Raw genomic sequence first — 22,263 nt, forward strand, 5'->3', positions numbered from 1 at the left:
CCACGCCCCCAGGCCCAGCTTGGTGGGGACTATGAAAGCGGCTAGAGGGCTGCACAGTCCGGGTGAGCATCGGGCAGTGGTTCCCTTGAGACGTTCGTGCGGCCTGTTCTGCGGCCCTGCTGGGGAGGACTCGAACCAGCTTCAGTTAGTACTCACTGCCCGCTGCGTAGCCGCGCCGAGGCTTGGGCACCTTCCAGAGTCACTTGCGCCGGACCGGAACCTGACTGTGTCTAGGGAAACCGCGTTAGGACTCGCCCTTCACCGTACTGGCGCTAGCTCCAGGTGACCACACATTTGCCGGTAGGGGAATCGGGTCTTGATTCTCAGGAGACCGGACGCTCCTTTCTGCAGCATTTGGTAAACAAACTCCAACCCACCTGCTATTTGGATTTGTAAAGGCTTCCAAGAATGCTTTTGGTGTCTTTAATAGGTGAGACAGAAGCAAAAGCATAGTGTTTTGTGGCACGTGGCACGCGAAAGTTAGGGGAAACTTATTTTCCGTGCCCATAAGATTTTGTTAGAACACACCATGCTCGTTTTCTTATGCATTGAACTGTGGCCTCTTTCTCATTACAAACTTCAGAGTAGAATGGTTTGCCCACAAAACCAAAGCTGTACAAATACATGTATGTGTATATATATACACATGTATACTATCCGGTACTTTACAAAAGTTGTCTGTCTAACCAAACACCTCATCTCAAGATTTTGTATTCACTCACACATAAACTCACAGTGCTATGATCGGTATTATATGCTCCATAATATAATAGGAGAAATAAAAATGAAAATACTGATTATGTAAGAAACTACAGGGTCAGCAAGATGGTTCAGCTGCCCTTGCTGCCAGATCTGATGACCAGAGTCCAGTCTTCAGTACCCACATGTTGGAAAGAGAACTGACTCCCACAAGTAGACCTATGACCTTTACATGTGGACTGTGGTGAGCCATGGCATGCACCTACCCACACACATGTAAATTAAAAAACCTTCATAAAATGGAGTGTCAAAGTGTCGACTGAAAGTTAGGTTTAAAAAAAAAATTAAGTGAAACTTCAAGAGGCATAGGTTACCAGGAGCTTGGTGGTGGCCACATTCCTAGGCTGTGCTTACCAGGGACTCGGACTGTGGGAGATTCTGTTTACCAGAAGGGATCAAAGTTTAAATTAGTAGCAAGAGAGGGTCCTGTCCATTGGGAGAGGATCCAGGTAACTGCTGAATAAAACACAGGAGACAGAAGTCCTGCAAACATTTGTCTTGAACTCATCTGAAGATCACACGTGTTTGCCCTCGTCATCTTTCTGATTTTGTGGGGAGTTCCTGTCTCCGTCCAGCCTGCTTAATTCTTCGCATGACCCGGGAAGAATTCTGTATTTTAGAATTCAAAGTAACCCATGTTTAGAAGTGGGATAGATCTAACATAAACATAAGCCAACTCTGAGGAGAATTCAACATTTCACTGAGAGTAAATCAAAAGCATTTAAAAAAAAAATGAGCCAGTCTTGGTGATGCATGTCTATGATCCCAGTACTTAAAGTAAGGCAACCTTGCCACAGAAACAATCTTGACAATGTAACACGTTCCTGACCAAATGGGCTACATAGTGTGAGATTCTGTCTCAAAATGATAATAATAAATACATTTAAAAAAATATATAGGCAACTCATGTAAGGTTTACTCCTGTCTCGGTCTGTTCTCCCTGCTCCCTGTGCAAATGCTGTCTGCTGCTGAGGAAAAGATACGGCATTAGTAATACACACGATTCACGGTGATGGGACACCCTGATTTCATGACTCTGGAAAGTTCAGAAGGTTGTTTCTCCGGAGCCATCATAAGATTCAGTTTATCTTTGCTCCAAGTTCTGTACACTTCATAACATACTCTGCTATAAGGCCAGATGCAGAGGCCTGCACTTGGGTGGCAGAGGATCAAAGTAAGATCATCTTCCACTACATAGCCACTTTAAAGCCAGGCCGAGCCACGTGAAAAGCCTCAAAAACAAACAAACAAACAAACAAAATCCCTTCAGCGTGTATATGTATATAGAGAACATAGCAACTCTTTTTTTTTCTTTTTTTTAATTTATTTATTTATTAAAGGTTTCTGTCTCTTCCCAGCCACCGCCTCCCATTTCCCTCCCCCTCCCCCAATTAAGTCCCCCCCCCCCCTCAGCCCGAAAAGCAATCAGGGTTCCCTGTCCTGTGGGAAGTCCAAGGAACCCCCACCTCCATCCAGGTCTAGTAAGTTGAGCATCCAAACTGCCTAGGCTCCCAGCTGGCCTGGGTCTGGAAAAGCCTGGGATAAAACCGGACTCTTTGAACATAGCGGACAATGAGGACTACAGAGAACTCAAGAACAATGGCAATGGGTTTCTGATCCTACTACACGCACTGGCTTTGTGGGAGCCTCTTGACTGCAACTTGTTCAAAATTTAGGTTTTAAACCATTTTTGAAGAGACCCTAAGTTATAGTGAAATAGAATGATATATGAGAGTTGCTGGTGCCGTGTATGAACCTGGATTGTATCTGAACCTTGTGTATCCAACACAGTTTTTGAAGCGGACAGATTCAAAGGTTGGTAAGCTGCTCACTGCTCCACTGACCACTCAGTCCTGCCCCAGCCTTGTTTCAGCATGGCTCCGTTCTCCTCCTCTTCTGCATTATCACCTCCTCATGGCTGGTGAGATAGGCCCAGCCCTTATCCAAACACTGCTTTGGATAGTCCCAGGTTGCTAACTCAATGTAGACCTGTGGTTCCTGGGTTTTAGACTTTTCAATTATTATTTATTTAGTGTAGATGTGGACACATGAATACCGTGCAGGTGTGCAGAGGTCAGAGGACAACTCAGAGTCAGTTCTCTCCTTCCATGAGAGTGCTGGGGCTCCAGCTCCAGTCATCAACCTAGTAGTGAGTAACTCAGGTCATCAGGCTATGGGGTGAGGGATACTGTTTCGATTTGAGAGAAAAAAACACAGCCTTGCAATCCCTTGTACTTGGCTGCAGGAGTTTCCATCCTTCTTGCCTGAAGGAGTTTACATTTAGATTCTTCCACCTCATTCCTCATCTCTGAACTGCTAGAGTTCACACATAGGTAACCCCCTCAAGTCTTTCCAGTACCACAACTACAGTCATTACTTCCATCCTCTGTAATCGAGGCAGGATCCTGATGTATCTGCACAAATATGTCAGGTAGGAAAGGGACCAGTATTTTCCAATAACTGTGCACAGCAAATGCATGGCTTTTCAACAATACAGCCTTAAGAATGACATGGATTATCATCCTTCAGAGTCTGAGAAGTCAGCACACATGCAACAGCCTTTTGTGCTTTTGGTAATGAAGCATTTCAGAGCCTCCATGGAGACAGAAAGATGTTCACTTAATTGATCTAGTTTCCGATCTGGCTTTTCTAGAAATGGATATCTGTCATTCCAGTCTGGACCAATTTGTACTTCTGCAAAGCTTAAGAATGTATCCTGTGCCAGTAAAAGCTTTTCAGAGAGATGGGGGAGAGACTTAAGAGACAGACTGACTTCTGTATTTCCTCTGCCGCTGGTGGCAGCGCCTTCTTTTAGTAGGAAAGCAGGAAGGACATAGAGAGAGAGGTATATTAGTCAGAGTGATCTAGAGGAACAGAACATACTGGAAAAGGAAATATATAGGGGATTTATTAAAATGACTTCCAGGCTGTAGCCCAGCTAGTCACAATGGCTGTCTACCAAGAGAAGGTTCAAGAATCCAGGAGTCTGTCAGCGCACAAGGCTGGATGTCTTAGCTTGTCTTCAGTAAATGCTCAAATTCCAAGGAAATAGGCTCTAATGTTAGTGAAGGGATGGACTTGCCAGCAAGAGCAAGCAGGCAAAAAGAGAAACCTTCTTTGTTCCATGCCCTTTAGCCAGCAGAAGCTGTGTCTTCCCACCTCAGAAGATCTGATTAAAAGGGGGTCTTCCCATTCCAGATGTCCTAAGTAAGAAAAAAATCCCTCACAAATGTACCCAGCTGCTCCAGTTTTCCTTCATTCTAGATGTAGTCAAGTTGACAACTAAGAATAATTATCAAAAGGTAACCCAAAGAAATAGGTCACACGAGCATGACATCGGTTAACAGGCACTAAGGAAACACCAGCTATTGGCCTCCGGAAGCCAGACTGTGGGTAATGTGGGGTTGAGGCCACTGATCCCCTCCCAGCTGTTACTGCTCTTCAGGACTAACTCAAGTCAACTAAATGATGCTGAATTTATTTTTATTTACATATTTTTAGGAACTAATAGGAAGACGTGATTTCCAAAGCCAATTATGAAAACATTTGTCATTGGAATTGGTGGGTGAGTAGTTCCTTCATAAACAGCTGGGCAAGACACTCCAGTGTAGGGGGAGGCTGCCCAGGCCACGAAATAATCAATCAGAAACTATATTAATTAAATCACCACTTGGCCAATCACTTAAGCGTCTTTCTGGCTAACGTTTATATCCTAATCTATCCCATTTCTATTCATCTGTGTATCGCCACATGGCTGTGGCTTAGTTCCGTCCAGCATCCACGTGGCTTCTCCCTGACTCCGCCTACTCTCTCTATATATCTTTTCAGTCTGGTTGTATTCTGTTAAGCCATTGGCTTAGAGCAGCTTCTTTATTAACCAGTGGTATACAGAGGGGAATCCCACATCACTCCAGATGTCCAGATGGTGTTTTGTGTGGACATGGTAGAGAAAGGTGTGGGGAGTCCCAAGACCCAGGGGAAGTGCTGCTACTTATACACCAGTGGGAGGGGCAAGGGTTTACCAGGGGAAGGAAGTGGTGGGGCCAGCAGTATTACCAATGGTTCCATTTATTTACTGGAGCCGACCCTGAAGATGAGAGCTGATTGGTCCCTCTTTTGATTGAGGGTGATCATCATTTCCCATGTGGATGCTGGCATGGTGTAAGAAAAAATAACACCCCCTTCTTTTTTTATGGCCAACTTTGACCTGGGAATACAAGCTTCCTTACCTGTAGTCCTCTTCCCCCACCTTTAGGGTAACCAGCTATACTATTTGGCTAGGCTAGTTGGTGTTGCCCTGGTATGATATTAGCCACGTATTCCACTGTCACAAGTATTCTAAACTGTGTAGTCGTTTGACCTGTGGCGCCAGAGGCTGATGGGCAAATGTGACATCAACAGCAATGGGAAAGATTATTTGTCTTGCTGCTGGATTGTGTCTATCATTCTTCATGCGTGTCTTATTGACAAAACATTTGCGATATTACAAATGTAATTTGAGAGAGATAATCTGTTGTGTTACATCACACAGGAATCAATTAGGGATAGGAAGGGACTGGGTGCAGCTGCGTAGCAGAGCGTTTGCCTGCATGTGTGACCCCAGCATCAGACGGAGAAAAATAAAAACAAATTAAGAATGAATTGAGCATCAGAATGTGCCTTGTTGTGGCTGCAGTCTGCCTGGAGCCGAATCTGTGTTGTCCTGAAGGACTCCTCCTGTCCTCACCTTCAGTCAGACTCTCTGCCACTCCCGTGGTAGACCATTATTCATCATTCCCTAATTACAATCACCAGTTTAATCTTGGGGAACAGTGGCCGGGGGAGGGGGGAACAGGGCACAGGGACAGTTCGGAGTCAGGGATACCCATGCTGTATTTCAACTTGGCTTCCCACTCCAGCAGTAAACAGTTTCCTAAGCCCCAAGTTCCTCAGCTAAAATATGGGGCTTAATATTAATAACCTTGTTATGGAAGTAGTCTCATCTTGCTTGACTAACTGTAAACACTGTCTTTAGCTTCTGCCTGTACTGCTGTGCCCTCCTATTACAAAAGGAACTATACATTTAGTTGTAAACAAAGAAAGGAAATACATCAGGTAGTCTCTCACTTTCCTGCCTCAGATCCTAAAGTCCTGCTCTGGAGCTTTTCCTTAGGGCGAGGAAAGCTTGCATGAAGGAGTTTCTGAGCTTGCTGAAGGGGAAGGAGTGGGTCCCGAGGTGTCACCTGACCCACTGGGATGGTTACATTCCAAGTGTGGATTGCAGGCTCTATGCTTGATGATGAAACCCTTTCCCAGCTGGTCCGTTCCCTGCAGAACTCCTTCGAAAAGTGCTTCCTTCTCAGTGGCTTCACCTGAATCAGTGGGGAGGGGCCTATTTATTGCTAATTTAATTATACAATCTTAAAGAGAAACTATAAGAAATGACACATTTTCTGGCTAGATTGCTCGGACCATACTAAAGTTTCTTCCTTTTAAGCAAAAGCTCAATATCTTGACTAGGGACTTGCAAAATGGTTTATAGACTTTTTTTTATTTTTTGGTTTTTCAAGACAGGCTTTCTCTGTAGCTTTGGGGCCTGTCCCAGAATTAGCTCTTGTAGACTAGACTGGCCTCAAACTCACAGAGATCTGCCTGCCTCTGCCTCCTGAGTGCTGGGATTAAAGACCACCATCGCCCAGCTTGATTTATAGACATTTTTTGTTAAAAAAAAGAAAAGGTAGTATCAGTGTTCTCAGTATATAGAGTAACAGCCCCACACCCTACCTACTTATTGTAAGGTAAAATGGACAATCTTATTAATATCTTCTTCCACTTTGCAGGTATAAGATATTTACATGATGACATATAGCCAATAATCATTTTGTCTGTGTTTTGTTGTTGTTCTTGTTTGATGGTTTTTTTTTTCTTTTAAACATAGACGGGGTCTCACTAAGTAGCCCTTGCTGGCCTGGAACTCACTTTGTAGACCAGGGTGGCCTTGAACTCACAGGAGATCCACTTGCCTCTGGATCCTGAGTACTAGAATTAAAGGCACGCACCACCATACCCAGCCTCACAAGTCCTTCTGATGAATGTATTTCTCTCTCTAGATTATAAACATTGCTGTGTTGATTTCTCCCAGAACTAGTCATGGGTTCTTGCCAGTAGATGTACAGTCCGGAGCTTTGTACTATGAACAATTGATGTCTGGTGAAATCTTGCCCTCTTTTCGGGGTGACTTGAAATGCACAAAATAAAATACAGGAATACAAAGAAAATCAACTGTATTAAGATACAGCTGTAAAATACTTATACATAAATCTGTGGCCTCGTGATAGTTCACTGCTAGTGTAATAAACAGCATATGTAAGTTTGGAATAATGAGCGCCTGTGATCCTTCAGGATACCTGCCCTCCTACAGCTCAGCATGCAAAGGGGTGCAGTTCCTGTAGACGCCCAAGTCACAGCCATCATCACTACTGCAATCCTACTTATGATAAAAGGAGCTGCTGATTTCCTGTTAGAATCTCTTTTCTTTTAAATTCACAATGACCCTGAATTCTTTCACGGACCCTTTGGTTATGACTGAGTTCTGAGCTAATCACCTCTTATAATAGAATAAGCCAGGCCTGGTGGCTGATACCTGTAATCCCAGTACTCAGGAGGTCGGGGCGAAAGGTTCACTCTCAATTCAAGGACAGCCTGGGCCACCCGGCTAGGGGATCACCATGGACTGCAGAGCGACACCCTGTTCAAAAGGAAAGGAAGATTGGCTAGAGAAATGCCCCTCACATGCCGGAGAGTAAAAAACAGGACACACCAAGTTAGTTAGGTACCTGCACCTCCTGATGCCACAGTCCAGCCAGAGGGAACAAGCAACTGACCTGATAGAGAAGTAAACCTGGGCCTCTACACGGGCTCCAGCTATCAAGACAGAGAGAGAGAGAGAGAGAGAGAGAGAGAGAGAGAGAGAGAGAGAGAGAGAGAGAGAACGGGGAGGAAAGAAGCATGCCACAGGAAATGTGGGCTCATGGGTGGGCGGACTTCTGATAAGCCATTCCTCTTTTTTCTTGTGGGGTTGAAGCAATCACAGTGGCCATGGGCAGGTCTATAAACTTGCAGAAAGGTGTGCACAAGACTTCTCTGGGGTGTGTCTCGAACCCAGAGCTGTTTAGACAATCAGAACATTGTTTTACTTCCTGCACGGTGTCTCCAGTTCACTGACCTGACTGTTACTTGTCTCTTACTATTAGGACAGCTTATCTTTCAAACCTGTGATTTTGCCTGAAAAACAAAACACAATATGTGAAAATGAGCATTTTTATCTCAAGTAGTAAATATTTTTTTTATAATATTCCTTTTAAAAAATATTGTTGTATGTTCCTTGGTCCCTAATGTCTCCTTGGACCTCCTGCTTTTTCTTGTCTCAGTGTGACAAATGGCGGGAAGACAACGCTGGCTAAGAAGTTGCAGAAACACCTTCCCAATTGCAGCCTAATATCTCAGGACGACTTTTTCAAGGTACATATGAAGCTTCTTAGACATCTATCTGACTCTAAAGGGCTTACTAACAAAGTTAATGATATCCACAAGCTTTGGCTAAGGATAGACTTGGTGCAGTAGTGTTACCTGCCCACCAGGTGGCACCATCTGTCAGTGACCGGCTTTGCTCTGCCCATCATTATCCAAAGCAGTTATTAAAGGCTTATCTTTTTAATTGTATAATTGCATCGTTTCTGCCCACCACTATGTTTGTTTTTCCAGCCAGAGTCTGAGATAGACACAGATGAGAATGGATTTTTGCAGTATGATGGTAAGTGGAGTCCTGTGTGAAATAGTATGAGTTTATATTCATTTGCTTTTCAAATGCAAACATCGTTCTCTCTATTAACAAAAAGTTAAATGTTTATATAGGGAGGGCAAGAAGGCTCCCAGGGTTAATGCACTTGTCACACAAGCCTGAAGACCTGAATTTGATTCTTTTGAGCCTTTAAAGGTGGAAGGAGAAAACTGCCTCCACAAAGCAGGCTCTGGTCTCCCCAAGCATGCTGTGGCATGGAAGCCCCCCGACACATCACACACACAGAGACACACACACATGCATTCATGCATGCACATGATCACACACACACACACACACATGCTCACACACACGAATAATTTGTTTTGAATATTTAAATATTGCTGTATTTTAAGCCTGCCATTGTAGGTTTTTTATCTCTGGTCAACTATTTAAGTAAACAGAAAATCTGTCCCAGAGATTTAAATTTCAGACTCAAAACTGGGATGGTAGATTTTTTTTTTCCCCAGAAGCTAGGACAGGGTAGGTTTGTCATCTTTCTGTCCATCCCTGACTCTGACATATGACTAGCCATGCTTATGACTTTGAGGCTCACCCACTAGAATATTTCATCTACATCAGACTAGCTTTAGTGCATTCAGCTTCCCTTCCCAGTATCAAAGCACCAGAAAGTGTGTTTGTTTGTTTGTTTTACTACTTGGAAAACCTTGGAATGTTTTTTAGATTCACTTCGTTCCCTTGACCCAGGCTGATTCTGTTGGGAAGCCAAAGAATTAAAGTCATCCAGAAAGCATTTCTTTTCCTGTAGAGACTAGCATAATAAGAGTTTGTGGTCTTGCTGTCTTTTATAATTAACAGACTATCCTTAGTATGTCTGTAGACCAACCGAGGGGGCTCCACCAAAAAGACACGTTCTCTATCTCCAGTTTTGAGGGTCTGAGGATTCATGTTACGTAACAGTTCTTACAGACACACAGTGGCTTTCAGACCAAGTCCCTTCTTGGCAGTTCTATGTCAAGTTTCAGTCTTGATACATTGTTTCTTCTCTTCCTTTCTTCCTAAAGTAAGAAACTACTTTGGGGGAAAAAAAAGAATGAAAAGACAATTGAAGCAGTGACAGAGCATTATTATTCCCATTAACTGAGGAGTTCTCGTAAACTAACTAATAAAAAGGTAATATTTCAATAGAATTAACTCCAGAAGAATGTGAATGCCTTCCAAAAAAACAGGAGGTTATCAAAGAGTTGCAATCACCTTTCCTCCAGTTCCAAAGTAGACAGAGAATTTTAATCAAGGGTAATGACCCAATGGCAGGATCACTACAAAGCAATCACCCTCGTGCACATTACGTGGGATTACAAACTAACACAACTATGTCTCACAAATGCCTCGAAATGTTCCTACCATGAATTCATGTACCCTACACCCAAGAATCTATCTTTGAGAAAAGAATTGAACTTTTCAGGTAAACGTCTCAATGTAAAGCAAGTCCAGGTAGACTCAACACCTTTGTAACCACTAAAAGGGCAGTTTATAAAAGTGAGTTAACAGGTATACAACATGCTGGACAGCTTTAGTCACAAAGGGATACTGCCCCCATGCTTCTGGAAGCTGGGATCTGAGATGAAGGGTTGGCTGCTTTGAGGACTACGACAGACAGATTCAGTGCCACACTCTGGCCTTTGGTGCATTACCACCATCTCTCCTTTCACTTTCCATGGCATCTTCCCCGTGTGCATATGTATCTACCTTTCTTAGTGACATCAGTCAATACACAGTACCCCAGATCATCAGGGCATACCTGAAAGGCATTTGTCGGTCAAAGAGGCAGGAAAATCTCAACCTGGATTAGAAAAATAACAGCTGACAAGCATCAATTCTGTGATGGCACTGTTGAAATTGTCTGACAGAGATCTGAAAGTGGGTTTGTAAAAAGAGGTCATCAGGTACCTACAGATGGACTTGAAACAGGAGAAGAATTTAAACACCCCAAGAAAGAAATGGAAATGTGACAAAGGAATCAAGAAGAAATTTGGTAACTGAAAAAAAGTGTGATAACCCAAGTCTAGAACTCTCCAGGTAGGCTCAGTGAAAGAATAAACATGAGAGGAAAAGATCCATAACTTGAAAACGTGGTGGAAATGACTTTGAACGGGAGGACATAGAGAAAGATGGAGTGATAGCAGAAGACCTCACATCTCTACCTGGGAGCTTCAGGAAGAGGAGCATGGACTCCAGATGCAACAGGGAAGACTTCACATTCGAGAGGAGTCGTGAACCTGTTGTTGGAAGGATCTGAGTGACCGCCATAGAAGTTAGACAAAATAGATCAAGACATAATTAGGGGAGGCACAATTTACAAACAGCAAACATGGGAAGCATCCTACAGATGTTGGAAAGAAGCCCTCATGCTTTGCCTGTCTGTATGTCTGTACACACACGCTTCCCTCCGTTATGGAAATTCTTAGGAGACTGATTTATAAACCTTGATGAAATGGGAAGTTTCCTGGAAAAAGTGGCTCTTAGCCAAACCAGCAGCATAACTATAAGAAAATCTCAATAATCTTATCTCTATTAACTTATTTAGCCAACACTTTTCTGAGAATTTACAGCAGAAACGCTCATGAGGGCATGCGGTGTGATCAGTGGTCAGGAATGAGGCTGGGAATTTACGGTAGAAACACTCGTGAGGGCATGTGGTGTGATGAGTGGTCAGGAATGAGGCTGAGAATTTTCGTGTCTGACCATGCATCAGAAATACCTGTTCCGCTTCTCTAGAGTCCTTCTTGTTAGCTCTAGAGGGTGCACATTTCGGGGTTTAAAATGACATTTGTACCCTACAATTTTTAAAAGGTTTTCATGTAGGACTGGAGAGATGTAGGCTCGGTGGTTAGCCCTTCTAGCAGATGGGCTCAATTCCCAGCACCCACATGGCAGCTTACAACTATATGTAACTTTAGTTTCGAGGGGATCTGATGCTCTCTTTGGCCATCTGTGGGCAATGAACACACATGCACAGACATACAAGCAGGCAGAACACCCATAAGCATTAAAAAAGAAAGGTTTGTCATTTATAAGAGATCCTTTACTATTAAAAAGAGTAGCTACTTTCCAGTTGGGTGGTGGTAGTGCATACATTTAAACCCAGCACTTGGGAAGCAAAGGCAGGTGTATCTCTGTGAGTTCAAGGCCGGCCCACTCTACAGAGCGAGTTCCAGGACTGGCTCCATAGCCACTGAGAAACCCTGTCTCGAAAAACCAAAACAAAACAAAACAGACAAACAAAAACCACACATATGGGAAAAAATAGCTACTGTCCAAATAGATTATATGATATTTATCTTTCAAATGCATCTTTAGCTTATTTTCTCTTCCAAGAATTGGAATTACAGGCAGCTGCGGGCTACCATGTGAGTGCTGGGAACTGACCATAAGTGTTCTCAAAGAGCATTAGGTACTCTTAACCACCAAGCCCTCACTCCAACCCTCACTTAGTTTTTGTTTTTAAAGGTCTTGCTGGGGACATACAGTTCAGTGGTTGAGGGCTTACCTAACACACACAAAATCCTGGATTTAGTCTCCAGTACCATAAATTATTGATTTTTCAGTATCAGGAAGGGTTGATGGGATAGTCAGCTGGGAACTTATGGTAGTCGGGACTGAGGGACGGGATGTGGAGGGAACACAGAAAGTAAAGGCACCTGCCACCAAGCCTGACAACCTGAGTTCCATCCCTAGGATTCCCTGGAGGAAGAACAGAACTGAACCTTTCAAGTTGTCCTCTGACCCCCACACATACCCAATAAATGCATCAATCTAAAAAAATTACAGCTAGAAATAGTGGCATAGCGTTCATTGTATTTTACATTTGTACCTTTTTTTTTTTTTTTTTTTTTGGTTTTTCAAGACAGGATTTCATTCTCTGTGTAGCCTTGACTGTCCTGGAACTTGCTGAGTAGTATGCAGACCAGACTGGCCTTGAACTCACAGAGATCCACCTGTCTCTGCCTCCCAAGTGCTGGGGTTAAAGGCATGTGCCGTCACTGCTCAGCACATTTGTACATCTTTGTTTTTCCTAATAAAAATGTCTCAGACACATACCTCTCAAGTATATCTCTTAGTGTTTTAATGGGGTCTTTAAAGTATTTATTATTAGATCCTTTGAAGGGTAAGCGAAATGCTGTTATGTCCTACATTTACAGAACCCTAAAGATACTTATCACAAAAAGCCAACCACCTAAAGAGTTTGCTATATTAATTTCATGTGTTTTATGTTTGTTTCAGTGCTTGAAGCGCTTAACATGGAAGAAATGATGTCAGCTGTTTCGCAGTGGATGGAAAACCCAGGGCGCTCTGAGGGACCCACAGCTTTGGAAAGCACTCAGGGGGTTTCCATTTTAATCATTGAGGGGTTCCTTCTCTTTAATTACAAGTAAGTCCCCTCCCAGCCCCAACCTGAAGGAATGCGGGGGTGGGAGAGAGAGCCTTGTGAGCTGAGTGTGCTGTGTTCTTAGGCCACTGGACACCATATGGAACAGAAGTTACTTCCTGACCGTCCCGTATGAAGAGTGTAAGAGGAGGCGGAGGTACGTTTAGAGACCGTACATTGTTATCCGAAAGGTGAACTGTAGGGAAAACAGGAAAAGTGGCATTATTGAACAAGCCTTAACTCAGAAGTCAAGCATTTCATCACCTGGGGTACAGTAACTTCTCTAAGAGGAAGGGCCAGTGCCGTCCTATTGGGCTCCTGCCTCTTCTCCTGCCACAGCCATGCAATGCTAGCCCTGCAGAGACCGCCTGCTATATAAGAGATGAAGCCAGCCTGTCCGTATCTCGCTCCTTATTTCTTCTTATACTTTTCCCATAATCCTTTCATAAAACACCAGAGACAGAAAAAAGATAACTATGAATGTTAATGAGTTACAGGCATACAGCTCGAATCATAAAACTAAATCTATTTTGCTACATTCCTCACTAAAATTGAATTTAAAAACAAAAAAAAAATTACTCTGAATCCCTCTTTAGATTTAACCTGAGAGATTTTTACATTATCTTGACTGTGATTCATTTACTTTGTCAATCATATTTTATATCAACATCAAGTTTCTTGCCTATTTTTCCAGTACAAGGGTGTATGAGCCTCCTGACCCTCCAGGGTACTTTGATGGCCACGTGTGGCCCATGTACCTAAAGCACAGACAAGAAATGAACACCATCACGTGGGAGATCGGTAAGTACCTTCCCTCTTTCTCGCAAGGCCTTTTACTTCTCATTTATGTCTTACTTGGAAAACATTTTTCTCAAGGAGGTTTTAAAGAGATGCTCAGGCAGTCTCGGGGTTCCCCTCTTCTGCAACTGATTCTGCTGGCTTCTTCTTCCCCTGGTGGTTCCTGCCAAGCTTGTCAGATTCCACGTTGTCATCCGTTGAGCCACCGTTGCCTGAATGTGGCCTGTGGCAGTGGAAGGTCAGGGATGCAGACCCAGTCTCTGCACTAAGCCAGCTGAGATCTCACCAGGAGACGGCATTAAAAGTCTGACCTTATCCACAAGTCTTTCCTCCATGTAAGCGCTGATGTGGAGCACCAGGGAGACTGCCCACCTCCAGGTCACTTGATAAACCTATCTGTCACTAAACTCATCTGCATTTAGCTGGCCTGGGGGTGGGGGACCTTAAGTTAAGGGGAATGACTGTCATCCAGACCATAGGAAGAACAGAGAAAAGACCTAGGGGCAGGAAGGCATGAGCAATACCTAAAAGAGGCTGTTGTGTTTGTAGTAGAGAAAAACAAGGGGAGGATGGGCCACTGCCACCGCTGCTGCTGCTGCGGCTGCTGCAGCTGCTACTGCTGCTACAGGCAAGGGCCAGGCCCTCTAATGCTAATGGGATGTCCTGGGAGAGCTGGGAAGCACTCTACAGATAGGCTCTAAACATGGTCATGATCGATACATATTTTGAGTAAGATCTCTCCTGATCTGAAGAGTAGATTTAGAGGTTGTATTGTGGAACACAAGTACTCAGTAGAACTGGGGCATGAAGGTGCCCAGGATGCCAGACACCCCAGGAACCAGCAGGCGATGTTTTGGGGTAGAAAACATGAATGAGTTGTACATATGTGAAGAAGGGCTAGACATGTGTTTTGCAGGAAATAAGTTGGAGGTACCTGAGAGACAGTGTTCCAATTTGGAGGCCATATGAATATGTGGACCTGAGATAAGGGGCTGTCCCTGGAGTGTTTAGGGAGACAGTGGTCTAAGTCCATTGGCCAGGACAGAGGGATCAGACTGGCATACTTTTCAGAGCAAAGGAGACTCACCCATACTGAAAGGCGCCTGTTGTCCTCCATCTGTGCAGAAAGGGCAGAGTCTACCTCAGCGCTGTGCGGGTTTGTGCTGCGCCAACAGCTACTGGGTCGTCTGTCTAGGGGAAGCATCCTCTCATGCCCTTCGCTCCCTCCATCTAAACTGCAAGTCCAACTTTGTCCTTGGTCTTTGGCCTAGTTAATGTCAGCTGTCAAATTCACACAGTCATCTGAGGGAGTCTCAGTTGAGGAACCACCTAGATTCTATCAGCCTGTGGCCATCTCTGTGACAGACTATCTTGACGGACGATTGATATCAGAAGGAACTCCTTGCATTGTGAGCAGTGCCACCTTAGGCAGTTGAATCCGGGTTGTACAGGAAAGCTAGCTGAGCGAGGAAGAGAGCAATCCAGCAAGCAGTGTTCCTCCATTCCTGTGGCAGGCTCACCTTGAGTTCCTGCCCTGACTTCCCTCGGTCAACTGTCATCTGGAAATGTAAGCCAAATAAACCCTTTCTTCCCCACGTTGCTTTTGGTTATCACAACACCAGGAGAAAAAACAAAAACAAAACGAGGACACCCTGTTTAAATGCAACCGATCCCCATGGTTTCCAGTTCTTTGGGATAAAATCTGTAAAGGCAGCAAGGCACAGCCTTTCTCTGAAATTCCATCCCCAGTGCTGTCCTTCCTCTGCTCTCGCCACTCACGCTTCCCCACAGGCAACTTCTCTTCAGACCTTCTCAGCCTTGCTGTTTGCAACTAGCAGGTCCTTTCCTTTCTGCAAAAGTGTTCATGCCAACTTTATTGCAAATATGTAACTTCTGGTCTGGGTAGTGTGTGGTAAAGTCCAGACTGGCCCATAGTGCAAAAGCTTCATTGTTGGGGCATGCATTGGGGAATTGCTCCTCTTTGGGACAGGAAACACTGCAATCTCTGAACTTGTTTTGTATGTCAATCAGGCACCAATAACAAACCAAAGAAACCACCCACGTCCAGCTTAGTGAGCCAGTGAGTTTATTGGGGTTACTTATAGGAGCCTGGTGACTCAAAGGCAATTACATCACCAAAAAGCCCATGTCGCCATGGCATTGCCTCCTCAAAGCAGAATCCCTAGATTCTGCACTGGCTGCACTGGGCATGGGAGAGCCTTCTGTCTCCAGCAGTTGTTACTGCTGACATAACCTTTGGAAGGGGCCCTGTGAGTCTAACTCTCAAGAACTCAATGAGCCAGTAGGTTCATTTACTTTGGAGTCTTAATGTCCTCCTTCCTCCCTCTAGGAGGGAATGTCCCAATGTAGAGGAAATAGGTACACAGTGCATGCCATATACACAGTGCTTAGCCTCTCTCTCTCTTTTCATTCCTTCCCTCCCTCCTTTCTTCTGTAGATCATAGTTCTGGGTTCTTTGGTGAAAGTTATGGGTGTTTTTAAGAAACGCCAAAGCATCCATTACTAATAAGCCTGTTCACATTTGAACTGCTATTTCTCACTTCTCAGTTTACCTAGATGGAACAAGATCTGAAGAGGACCTCTTTTCTCAAGTGTATGAAGATGTCAAGCAAGAATTAAAGAAGCAAAATGGTAAATATTGTTCTATCAAATCGGATGGTGGAGGAAAAAGAATCTTGAAAACAGTTCATTGCATTCCAAGATTGGTGTGCACAAATGCCAACAAGGAGAGATATTTGCATTGATCTTTCTTAGATCACATGACTTGCAAAGAGATATCACTTTAACCAGAAAAAATGGCATACTGTGATTGGCCATAACTAAATCATATACCCCATCGTGGTTGAAGGCCACCGCCTGAGACCTAATATTGAAATTTTTTCCATAGAAAAAGCAGGGCAGAAATTAGAAAGAAATACGAAGAAGAAAGTTGGAATACCATGCTTGGAGGACAAAACTCCAGAGCTAGCAGATAGATTTGAATTACAAGAATTAAAATGTGAGCTGAAGAAATGGCTCAGAAGTTAAGAACTCTTGCTACTCTTGTAGAGGACTGGAGTTCAGTACCCAGCACCCACAGCGGGCAGCTCACAGCTGCCTGTGACTCTAGCACCGAGAGATCTGACACTTTCTTGTGGCCTCTACTGGCACCTACATGTTTATGTACCTCTTTCCCGTCTTCCATCCACTCTCTCTCTCTCTCTCTCACACACACACACAAACAATAATTCTTAAAATTTTTTTGAATAAAGATCCCACTATATAGCCCTGACTGGCCTGGAACTTGCTGTAGAGAACAGTCCGGCCTAGAACTCACAGAGATTCCCCTGCTTCTTCTTTCCATAGCGCTGGGATTAAAGGCATTTGTCACCACACCTAACCTAATAAAAACAAGTATTAAAAAAATAAAATGATTACTATGTTGAACTGAGGGTGCATGCCTATATCGAAGCACTCAGGTAGATGGGGCGGGAGAGTCATGAGTCCAAAGATAAGTTAGAGTGACACCCTGTCTCAAAAGAAAGCAGGGGAGAGGAGATTCTTGTGGCTAACAGATAAAATGTCAGGGTCAGCTGGCTCAAGAGAAAGCAGCATTAGCTTCAGGAGCAGGGGAGAATGTAGCAGGGTTTGGGGTGAGAAAATCTGCTGTAGCCCACAAAATCAGTCACTCGGTAAGAATTAAGTTTAACTTCTCTTTACCTCTTTCACTAACCAGCTAGGCCCCCTTTGATCCTGACTGTTCCTGGTTGTAAGGCCAGCCCTTGGCATAGGCAGGAAGCCCTCTGAGGAAATTTTAGGACCACTTTAAATTTCCCTCAAATAAATAAAACTAATAATCCTTACCAAGCCTACCATCCTACCCTAACTCCCCATCCTAACCCTGCCATTTCACCCTGCCAGCTCACCCCTGCCATCCGAACCCTGCTATCCCAACCCCTGCCACCATACCCTGACACCCCAGCCTAACTCCCCATCCTAACCCTGCCATATTCACCCTGCCAGCCCACCCCTGCCATCCGAACCCTGCTATCCCAACCCCTGCCACCATACCCTGACACCCCAGCCTGACTCCCCACTCTGCCATCCTAACCCTGCCACCTCATCCCCGTCACCCCACCCCTGCCATCCCACCCTGCCACCCTGTTACTCTGATGGAAGGTAGGCCTCCCATAATACAGTCACGGGCTGAAGAGTGATGGGGTGATGTGAGTTGCTCAGCTTTTAGAGCTGATAACCCTGGGCCAGAACTACTTATCTGAGAGAGACCAGATCCTCTTTCTGCCCCAATGAGGGGCTTCAGGACCCAGATGCTAGCATCTGTCTACCCAGAATGGGCAGGGCTTAGGCCCAGTTCCCTTTTAGTAATTAAGTCATATACTGGAGTTTGGCCTTAGAATCTGTTTTACAATAAAGACGGAGAAAGCTTTAGTCATGTTCCTCAGATGCATTATACCCCATACCACCCCAAATCTGTCTTTTGCCATCTGCCCACAAGGGCCAAGAACAGCTGGTATGCTGCAGCAGATGCTGTGAACCCGCAAGGTAGTATATGTCTGCGTGTGGGACTCAAATGTGTGAGCACATGCACACACACACACCTTCCTTGCCTGCATCTAGAGGTAGATGAGAAGTATTTTCCTCCTCAAGGCTGTATAGTTTCTGTTCTAGATACAAGATACAGGTAAACTGCCGGGCAGTGGTGGCGCACGCCTTTAATCCCAGCACTCGGGAGGCAGAGGCAGGCGGATCTCTGTGAGTTCGAGACCAGCCTGGTCTACAAGAGCTAGTTCCAGGACAGGCTCCAAAAACACAGAGAAACCCTGTCTCGAAAAACCAAAAAAAAAAAAAAAAAAAATTCCAAGATACAGGTAAACTAATATTAACAGAAACACTAGAAGAGATAAAACTTGGAAACAGATCTACTTTTCCTGCCCCCAAGATTTATGGTAGTCTTCCATTGTAAAGATCATTTACTGTGCTAATTATAGTAACCCATCACCTTTCCAAGTTCTTGCAGCCAGAAGAATTGTCAGAGTAGCCTGCTTCACCCCTGAGCCTCAGAGCACCAGGATGACCTTCCTAACGTGTCAGATGTTGACTCCAGGCTTTTTCATTTTGTAAAACCCTGTTCAGCAAATTCTTCATTATAAGAATATGCAGTCTTAATTGTGATAAGGTGATAAAATTGATAAGTAAATTAAAAAAGATAAATAACCCCAAAAAGTTAGGGTTTGTATTGCTAGAAAGATACACCATGACCATGGCAACAAAGGAAAACATTTAATTAGGGTCACTTAGAGTTTCAGTCCAGTCCATTATCGTCATGGTGGGCATGGCAGCGTGCGGGCAGACATGTGCTCAAGAAGAGCTGAGAGTCCAGCATCTTGATCCATAGGCAACAGGAAGTGAACTGTGTCACTGGGCATAGCTTGAGCATAAGAGACCTCAAAGCCCACCCCCACAGTGACACACTTCTTCCAGTAAGGCCATATCTACTCCAACAAATCCACATCTCCTACTAATGCCACTCCCTTTGGGGGCCATTTTCTTTCAAACCACCACCATAAAGCTATATAAAGTTATACATGTAGTGTAGTCCTAACTCAAATCTGAAGCTTGAAGTAAAATGTAATCATGACCTAATCTTAATGCAACAAAGCAATTCATCCACGAGGACCATCAAGCTCGCTTAAAAGCTTTTGTTTTCATATTACTCCAAAAACATATTTGATTCTAAACATTTTTATGTGAAGAAATTATAATTGTGTTCTTATCAGTCCCTCTCTTACAGGAAGCTGTGAGCACACTGGGTAATCAGCCATGCTGATTTCTGGTTTCTTAGTGGCTGTGTTTATGTAGCTGTGTGGATGTTATTATATAATGAAGCTAAATAACATGGTAATTAGAATATCAAAGGCCAAGTTCCTTTTTTCTTTCTTTTTTAATTTATTCGTTTTAATTTTATGTTCATTGGTGTTTTGCCATGGGTATTGGGTCCCCTGAAGTTGGAATTACAGACAGTTGTGAGCTGCCATATGGGTGCTGTTAATTGAACCTAGGTCCTCAAGAGCAGTCAGTACTTTTAACCACTGAGCCATCTCTTCAGCCCAGTGAGATCTTTTTTTATACACCAGTGTGAAATCTAAAACTTAACATTGATACTTTAGTGTTGGGGGCTGTGGACTCTCCTCTCCATATTCCAGCCCTTCAATCACTTCTGTCCCCTCTCACAAAATGTTCTTTTAGCCCTTGGAGGCAGAGTAATGATATATATGCCCCGTTTATGGCTTAGCACTCAATAGTCCCTTATTCTCAGCAATAAGTCTTTATTAACAGTTGAGGGTGTCTACTTTCTAAAGATAGGCTTAAAAACTGATGCAAAAATTAAAACAACGGGATTTGTATTCAGTATGTTTCTTTATGGAGAAAGCAGAATTTTTGCCACAAAAATCTCTATAATCTTAACATTCTTAGGTATTGGGTGTAAAGATCTAATCAAATAGGATTTGGGGTATTCACACTTTCCTCTTTATTCCTAAGGTTTGTGAGGGACAGCACAAAGATGGAATGCAGCAAGTCCCCCTGGGATGGATTAAGAAACTTGAAGGACAGCAAACCCTACCTTGGGCAAAAAAGAAACATGAAGGGATGTGTTGAAGAACGTTAGCTGGGATGCAGTGTGTCCTGCAGGACAGTGGCGGCTCTCCTGTGTCTTTGTTCCTTTTTATCACACTTTTCCCAATCTGTAGAGCAATGTGTGCCCATGCCAGGGTTCCTCTATAAGAATGGAGGTCAGGTTTTCCTGACTAGGACCTAGCCTGAGAGAAAGATTTCTGGCTAGTCCACCAGTATTATGTTGTGTGTTTCTGCATTTGTGTGTATAGTTGTTGTGTCCATGTTTTTATGTATATTTCTGTTGTATACACACACTCAAACACTGTGAAAGGAGCCTTGTATACTACACAGCATTTTTTGTGTTTGTATTGCTTATAATATATAATTTGAAAAAATGCTGCTGTCTGCAATCTCATAGCAATGCCCCCCACCTGCAGTCAGCAGCATTACCCAAAATATTGTTTTGACATTGACCGAGTCAGCAGTTTACTGCAGCATCTGGAGACTGTGCTTTGTAGTAGCAGGTTTTCTTCTGCTTGACCAATACCTGTGTGTCTCTGTGAAGAGACTTTTATATCCATAGAAGGATTCAGTATGTTTTACTTGGTTTTCTGAAAATAGCACTCTGAATTACAAAATCATAGTTTTCTTCAATCATATGTAAAACCAGGGCCTTTCTCTGAAAGGCATGGGCAGGGGATAGAAATCTTTCAATGCTGAGAATAAAATTATGTATATGTGTAGACCAGTCCTAATTCAGATATGAAATTTGTTTATTAATAATAAAATAGATTGCCCACAATCTTCTCAGTTCATATAATATATACTCTTATATTGCCTCACTTGGTCAGTTGTCATTACTTCTTTATTTCTAACATCCATTGATAACAGGTGAGTGGTTTGGTTGTACAAAATATAAAAAATACAAAACATAAACAGAACCTGGACTCAAATCAGCAGCTACATACATGTATTTGGCCAAGCTGTTTAAAGTCCTGATTTTAATTACCTTGATTAAAGGGTAAGTTTCAAATTCCCCCCTGTGACAGCAATGACCCAGGGAGGATCCTTTCAGCTACTGTTGTAGTCAGTAGATAGCAGCTGCACACACGGAAGAGCTCACCCTGATAGACTGTGACCACCAAAAGCTGTCAATCAACTCTAGCTGCTGCTGGAGAAACAGCAGGAGGGAATGGTTTTGTCCCTAGGGTTTGCTGACCAGGAGCCTGCAGCAAACATGGCCTTCCCCAAGGTCCAGATTGTTGTGGGAGGCCACTTCTTCATCCCGGCCATCCAGAACCTAAATAACCACACAGAAACTGTATTGATTAAATCACTTCTTGGCCTATTAGCTCTAATTTCTTATTGGCTAACTCTTACATCTTAATTTAACCCATTTCCATTATTCTGTGTATTGCCACAAGGTTGTGGCTTATCGAGTAAAGTTCTAGCTTCTGTCTCCGGCGGGGCTACATGGCTTCCCTCTGACTCTACCACCTTTCTCCCAGCATTCAGTTTAGCGGGAGGAGACAGGAACTCAGAAGCAGTCAGAAGATTCAGTCTGAGCATGCAGTCTATGGTTTCATAGAAAGAGATTCAGTCAGGATTCGTAGAGAGAGGATCACCCCTTCAGTCTGAGCATTGGTAGAGGTAAGAACTCTCTAGTGGCTGGCTGCTCTGCTTCTCTGATCCTTCAGCATTAGCCCCTATATCTGACTCTGAGTTTTTATTATTAAGAACTATTAGAATTTGTGCCACACCAATCAGAAGTGCTCCAGACAGAGCCTCGATATAGCTCAGCGTTAGAGAACTTGCCTAGCATACACTGTCTTCAGCCCTAGCGATCAATAAGCCAGTCAAT

General features: G+C 43.7%; 1 protein-coding gene across 1 annotated transcript; it reads left to right on the forward strand.

Annotated features, from left to right (window-relative positions):
* The first annotated feature begins 8 nt into the window (after positions 1 to 8).
* Nmrk1 (nicotinamide riboside kinase 1) lies at positions 9 to 21,243 on the forward strand. Its single transcript, XM_075973655.1, has 9 exons — positions 9 to 144; positions 4,261 to 4,324; positions 8,169 to 8,259; positions 8,503 to 8,551; positions 12,824 to 12,971; positions 13,054 to 13,125; positions 13,663 to 13,769; positions 16,335 to 16,418; positions 20,328 to 21,243. Exons 2-9 carry the CDS (start codon positions 4,296 to 4,298, stop codon positions 20,333 to 20,335), a joined length of 588 nt encoding a protein of 195 aa, XP_075829770.1. The 5' UTR covers positions 9 to 144; positions 4,261 to 4,295; the 3' UTR covers positions 20,336 to 21,243.
* Positions 21,244 to 22,263: the final 1,020 nt, after the last annotated feature.

Source organism: Microtus pennsylvanicus, chromosome 5, assembly GCF_037038515.1.
Source record: "Microtus pennsylvanicus isolate mMicPen1 chromosome 5, mMicPen1.hap1, whole genome shotgun sequence".
Taxonomy (NCBI): domain Eukaryota; kingdom Metazoa; phylum Chordata; class Mammalia; order Rodentia; family Cricetidae; genus Microtus; species Microtus pennsylvanicus.